This window comes from Peromyscus leucopus, chromosome 3 (assembly GCF_004664715.2).
Source record: "Peromyscus leucopus breed LL Stock chromosome 3, UCI_PerLeu_2.1, whole genome shotgun sequence".
NCBI classification, from domain to species: domain Eukaryota; kingdom Metazoa; phylum Chordata; class Mammalia; order Rodentia; family Cricetidae; genus Peromyscus; species Peromyscus leucopus.
The window spans coordinates 31,649,424-31,656,632 of NC_051065.1; the positions used below are offsets into that span (position 1 = coordinate 31,649,424).

The 7,209-nt window shown below is 36.8% G+C and overlaps 1 protein-coding gene across 3 annotated transcripts in view; it reads left to right on the plus strand.

The window, feature by feature from the left end:
* Positions 1–6,737, plus strand: part of Sema3a (semaphorin 3A) — a 289,957-nt gene extending 283,220 nt beyond the window's left edge. For all 3 annotated transcript variants that reach the window (XM_028862052.2, XM_028862061.2, XM_037203547.1), the window contains 2 exons: positions 2,997–3,139; positions 4,478–6,737. In XM_028862052.2, coding sequence (XP_028717885.1) covers positions 2,997–3,139; positions 4,478–4,933 — 599 coding nt within the window. In that variant the 3' untranslated portion in view covers positions 4,934–6,737. The remainder of the gene's footprint in view (positions 1–2,996; positions 3,140–4,477) is intronic.
* Positions 6,738–7,209: the final 472 nt, after the last annotated feature.

Sequence of the window (7,209 nt, forward strand, 5' to 3'; positions counted from 1 at the left end):
AGCATGAAGTGAAACAAATATGAATATGACAAAGTGGTTGTGTCTGAACACTGAAATGTAGGGTGTTTGCCCGAGGTTTCCTACATGCAAGCTCTAGTCCTGGGTGAAAAGTTGGTAATGGTGTCCTACTACAGGAATTTACCAGAAACAACTGAACGCAATGGAAGTGTAGCCTTTATCTTTCTGGATGATGCAGCAGAATCTATCTAACAACACACAGTAGGATAATCTGTAACTGAAGACATACAGGAGGACATCTGTGTGCTGATTGTGATGGAGAGTTATTAGAACAGGAAGTGTGGTGTCACTGGTTATTAGCTAAAAGATGTTTCTCTTTCTTTTGCATGAAGAAAGGGGAAGAAGGGTCAACTCAATAGACAAACAGTCCTTAAGGTATTGGCAAGAGTAGGAGTTATCAAAGCACACTCAGTTCAGGCACCAACTTGCTGAACCAAAGTAAACAGGTGCTGTTTTCTCACTCTGATACGAAGAACGTGACTATTGTGTTGCTTAAAGAAAATCATTAAATTGCTAAGTTGAACTAAAAGCAACATGATGCAAATTTTCTGTTAAGTCATACATCACTTGTGTGAGATTTGACTATAAAACAGAACCAAAAGAGATGCTTTTCTACATATAAGAAGACACCTGTTATTAAGATAATTTTTTCTTGCTACATGAGAAAGTTTTGTTCGTACTAGAAAAGACTATAAAGATAAAATAAAACTGAATTGGTTTCCCAATGCTAAAAGGAATATTTGGTTTAATTGGCAAAGAGACAAGTCAGACTGTGATTTTAAAAATATTTTGATTAGTTCTTTGAGAATTTTGTACATTGTGTTTTGATCCTATTAGATCTATTCTGTTTTGATTTTATGTGCATGAATGTTTTGTCTGGCTGTAAATATGTGCATCTTGTATGTGTAGTACCCACAGAGGCTAGAAGATAGCCTCAGATGCGCTAGTACTAGAGTTATAGACAATTGTTAGTTGCTCTGTGGGTGCCAAACTTGAGGTCTTCTACAAGAGTAGCAAGTGCTCTTAACTGTTGAGCCGTTTCTCCAGTCCACAGACATACCCATTTATAATGAAGACCTCTTCTATTATTCAAGTCACAACTATATTCTTAGCTATGTGTCAGCAAAAACACATAGCTTAACTTCTATTGATAAGTCCATTGTCATTATAGATTCCATCATGAGGATATTTGTTATGGAGGACATGGAAGTAAAGAGAAATTTAGTGGGATCTTCTGTTATCATGGTGTCACATATGTTGTGATTCAAGCACCGAGACATAATGAATGATATCTTCCCAAGTGTTCAAGTATTTCGTGATCAAGCAAGTTTACACTGTAGAATAATTAACAGAAAAATATATTTAATATAAACATTATTGGATTCCATGGCAAAGCATTCGAATTACTCATGGCAGGTTATGAACCGCAGATTTTGCAGGCCCTGGTGCACATAGCAATTCAATTCTCCTCTGTCCAGAGAACAGATGTCTTACAGAGTAGCACAGGGCCATGGGGGGTAGGGGAAGCATGTCACATTCATTATAGAATTTAGAGTCCCCATATACATGCAAATGCAAATATAAGTAGGTACCATATGAGATAAACAATGTGAGTTAGAATCAACTAATTATTGCTGTTTATTTTTATTGTAAATTGCATTCTTTACTGTTTTCAGGGCATTGATATCTAACAAGAAGGGACAGATACGTGTCCCAGGATCAGAAAGACTTCCGTCCCTGCCTAGGGCAGTTGACAAGCAGGCGATGAGGCTGAGGCATTAGGAATGGTAGTGTGGTAGAAGTCTGCTGCAGCACAGTGAGAGCTGGGCAGTGGGGGGCACAGGCCACACCAGGGATGAGCATAGAAGCAGTTTGCAAAAGCTTTCAACTTCGCATAAGCAAATCCCATTGTTTATGACAGAGAAAAGCAGTAAGTTGATTAAGGCGAGAGTAAAACTGTCAAAGTGGTGCCAAAGAGGAGGGAGAACATTTCTACAATTAAAATCCTAGCTGGATTTGAGGGAGACAGCAGAAATTTTTCATCTGTCTGCACTGTCAGCTCTCTGTGCATGTGAAAATATATTTATTATTTTCTAAATTAATTTAATGAGTTCCAGATTGTTCAGGATGTCCTAATGGAAACAGGATTACACAAGATAGCACAGAGTTTTGTTCTCTCCCTGAGTTTCACCTAGCCTCTCTGTGTCATACTTTTGATCTGAGCTGTGTTTCAGTTACCACATTGAAGGAGGTTACAAAAAGGGTAAAATAATAGAAACTTAATCAGGAAACAGATTGTTGTATTGCTGCATTTTATTATGTGCTCTTGCCATGGTCCACAGCCTAACTCTGGAAAATAACAAAGGGTATGTCATTTTTAAATAAGAGCAATTGAAACCATATTGCATTGTAATTATGTGAGTTTCTACGGAGCCATCCCAAACATTTCACACCAGTTGGTCCACAGGACAAAGTTGTGAATTACTTAGGGGTTATTGGCGTTGAATATAAACATCCTGAACTCTACATTCTGTAAAATACTAGATAAATATTGGTAGGTGAATTTAATTTCACAGATGAAAAACAAATAACAAAGCAGCAAACTAACTTGTCAGAAATAGCTCTTTTCTCTAAAAGTGGAGTCTGGTGACGTTCCTGCCAGAGAAGATAACGAAGTGCCTCCATGCACTGGAGAGGCACAGCACAAAGGCACAGGTCATAGCGCACATGCACAGTTCTGGTCATGGGACGCTCCTTGCTAGTAGATGACTCTCTGCATGTAAAACCCAAAACAAATGGTTAATCTACTGAGGCAAGTATTGCATTCTGAAATCTTTGACTTGCTCTTTCTCTTTAATCAATCTGAAAATGGCTTCTACATAGGCAACAATTTATCTTCTGCCTTTCCAAATAAATATTTTAGAAAACTGTGGTTACTAATTAACATTTTCTTGTTTCCTGTTCTTATCATTGACTAGATAATCACCATGGGCACAGCCTTGAGGAGAGAATCATCTATGGAGTGGAAAACAGTAGCACATTCTTGGAATGCAGTCCGAAGTCACAGAGAGCCTTGGTATACTGGCAATTTCAGAGGCGAAATGAAGATCGTAAAGAGGAGGTACAGGATTTCAGTTGACTGACTTATCTCTATTGATCCATACGTTAATTCACCCCAGTACTGCTGACTTGGAAGAAGGACGAGTACTGATTCCCCCAACACACTGCAGAACCAAACAGTAGATCTTTAGACAAGCAGCCAGTGCGAGCTGTTTTGTAGCAGACTATGTATGAGAAACAAACACAGCTGGGTAAGAGTGCCTGCCCAGGAAGCACTTGGGGCACATATTTTCCAGTCCTTATTTCTTGCCATGGTTAGTTATGAAGCACTTACATTTTTTACATCTGTTCATTGAAAGAAAAAATCAAGTTTCCCTGGAATTTTGGAGTTTGCTCACTGAGTTCTGCTACATAAGATTATTTCTCTTTCTTTGTAACTTCTGCAAATGGGAAAAAGTTGGGGAAGAATTGAATACTTCCTTGATTTAGAGTGAAGAAATTGAGTCCCACCATCAATTCTAATATTAACTATTAAAACAACTTCAGGAAGATCTTCTCAATAGATACAAATATAACAACTTATATAGAGAAAATCACACAGAAAGCTGCAAATTTTTAAACTACTTATAAGTATTAAATAAAGGTGACCAGAATGCTTTACTCACTTGTAAAATACATTAAGTGCATATAATTTTACAAGTTCACTATGAACACAAAAGTAAAAACAACCCTGTTAGTATTGGGAGTTTTTGACATATTAAGCAGTTCTAAAGTGTAGCATTACAGGGTAAAACTGTAAACATGCATACATCGTCAGATTATGCTCTCTGTGTCTTCTATTGCAAACTATTCAAAGTAAAAGAGAAGATAGATGTATCCTGGAGTGTACCCTCATACCATGTTACTTCCAGGAACTTGTAAATTGACAATAATTCACCAAACCTAAAATATATATTTTCTTCTGTTGGCTTAAATACTGATATTTTATTTTGCTCTTTACAGATCATAATATGAATTCATTTTAATCCTTTGCTTTCTAGGGTTTTGTTCTTGTAGTTCCCAGTTCGTTATCTAATATGGACTTCTGTCACATTTGTATACTTGTTTTCAAATTTTAAATGTATCTTTATTCTTTCCTCCAGCTATCCTGAGTATTTCACATAACTATAAGATATTCTATAAAAATAGTGGTATTGTAAAAGTTTTCAAAGGGATCTGAAAAAAAAAAAAAAACAATTGATAGACACGATAGCTTTTTCCCCAGGATAGACTTTTTTCATTTTAACTTAAAAATGTTAATTTCTAAAGCCCACCTCAACAAATGTCTAAGTTTTTCTAAACAGAGTGGCAGACCTTGCATTACTCTGAAATCTGAATGCTTTCCCGTGCCTGTCTCTAGATCAGAGTGGGGGACCACATCATCAGGACAGAACAGGGGCTTCTGCTTCGCAGTCTGCAAAAGAAGGATTCAGGCAGCTACCTGTGTCACGCTGTGGAGCACGGATTCATGCAAACTCTTCTTAAGGTGACCCTGGAAGTCATCGACACAGAACATTTAGAAGAACTTCTTCATAAAGATGACGATGGAGATGGCTCAAAGACCAAAGAAATGTCGAGCAGCATGACGCCCAGCCAGAAGGTCTGGTACAGAGACTTCATGCAGCTTATCAACCACCCCAACCTGAACACGATGGATGAGTTCTGCGAACAAGTGTGGAAAAGGGACCGAAAGCAGCGGCGACAGAGGCCGGGGCACTCGCAAGGGAGCAGCAACAAGTGGAAGCACATTCAGGAGAGCAAGAAAGGTAGAAACAGGAGGACCCACGAATTTGAGAGGGCACCCAGAAGTGTCTGAGCTACACCACCTCCAACCTCAAACAAGTATAGACTCGCTTAGATAATAACTGGAAAAACGCAATACACGTGGACATTTTCATGGCATTCTGTGGATGTTTACAATGGTGGGAAATTCAACCGGGTTCCACCAATTTAAATGACGTCCCTGAGGAGCTTTCCCAGCCAGCTTTCTTCAGGACGCCAACACCTGACAGAGATCACAGGTGAGCACAGATGTTCACATCAGCCAACTTAGTGTTTCTTCTAAGAGTTCATTTTGCTTTCTTCTTTGCCTGAGAAATAAAAATGTCACTTGCCATATTGCCCTTGAAGCGAGAAAAACTGCGTCAGCAAAGCCATTTTATTGAAGCAAGAGTTGAAAATAAACTGCATGGATTTAGTAAGCAGATGAATCTTCCAAAACGTGATTGGATTCAAGGATGTTTTGTCTACCAGCACTCGTGTGTGTGTGTGTGTGTGTACTGGAGGATTAAGACAAGGCAAAGGAAACTAAGTGAAATAGTGTGTGGAAATGTACAAACATAAACCACCCATCATCCAGAAGAATAATGGAATACATTGATCTACTACTGATGTCTTCTTTCAGCTTTGATCTAAAGATGTATTTTATTAAAACTATAATTTAAATGTACCATGACAAATATGCAGTAAAAATTAGCTGTTTTCTAAGCTAGAGTAGGTTTTCGTCTTACACCTTTTGTGCTATATAATTTGTTTAAAAATTCCAACTGTGTGCTGCTCTTTTTCACACTTTGTTTTCAGTTCTGTAAGGGTTAGTATATTACTTTAGATACATACTCTCACCATTAACTGTTAATTATTGAAACCAAGATAAGAATTATGGTTTTCTCCCTTTGAGGAAATCAAACAAATAGAAGGTTTTACCACCACCGCCTACTTTTAAAGGTATTATCTAAGTTAACTATGACATGCATAATGTTCTTAGCCAAGCAAAAAATTAGGACAGCACAGAAGGGAAGAAAACATTGATTAGATGCATTCTGAAGGATCAAGAGAAAAAAGTACTATGTATCTCATGAAAATAGCATTGTCTTATAGTGTTACTAAAATGTCTCTTCATCCTTTGCTTGAATATTTGCATGATGTGTGAGACATAAGACCTCTCATAATTCCACATTCCACTCTAGGGATTCTATTGTTTTATCATTTAATGACTTCTGACAGAGAGAGATCAAGGACATTTGGAACACCTCAATGGCACATTTCCCAACAATTCTTTAAATCAACTATATTTTCTCCACCCTATATAATACAATTATTTGTATGAGGAACATATTAAGTATTTTCATCTCAATGAGAATGAATTTATAAGCTATTTTCAGATTACACACTTCACTTAGAAAGTGCAAAACTCTTTGTTTTATGAATAACATACAAGATAATACAAAATAATTAAGAATTTGCCTCCTTTGTTGATTGAAAAAGGTTTCTTGAGAATCATTGAGTTCAAAATTCATAAGACTTTCAGCATTATGAAACAGTTCATTGGCATGAATCTCATCACTTCAGGAATCCCCCCACAGATCCTTCAGCATGCACAGAAATGCAAGTAAACACCTTCCTGCTAATTAATGAAGTGGCGCTGATATTTTATCTCCAGTTGTCTCAGGATTCTAATTAACTAAACATTAATTTCTCACCTCAACTGCAGTAAATTGTTATTCCCTCTCCACTGAAATACTTCACAGATGGAAGCTCATGTTTCAGTTTTAATGATTATTTAAATAAACAATTTGTTGACATGTCTTTCAAATAAAAGCCTAAATATATTCTACATCTGATTTTAGGCTCCTTGACTAACATGGTGTTGCTTTTGGAAGTACATCCTCAAAGGCAAGCTGAATTGATAAATTCTTTGAAGAACACAGTTTTTAACAGAGAATATTACCAGAAATGCTAAGTCAGAGAAAACAGGGTGCTCCATATAAGCCATTCTTCATTTTCATAGAGTCTTATCCATCTGAACATTTGATGTGTGTTTCATTCTAAATTTGCAGCTGAAACAAGTTTATTTGTAATTACATAAGTCTCTCATTTCTTTCTAGTTCTTAACAATAAAGGAGTTGAAGGAATGAAGATTGTATGATAACGTCATGAATGCCTTCCAAAATCTGAATGCATTTTGTTTAGCACTATGAAATAGCAATAGAAAAAAAGTTTAGGCTTCAATTAAAAGTGTTACAAACAAACAAATATATTGACATGTCTTTATCAACCACCATGTCTGAGTTTTCAAAGGAAGTTACTAATGTA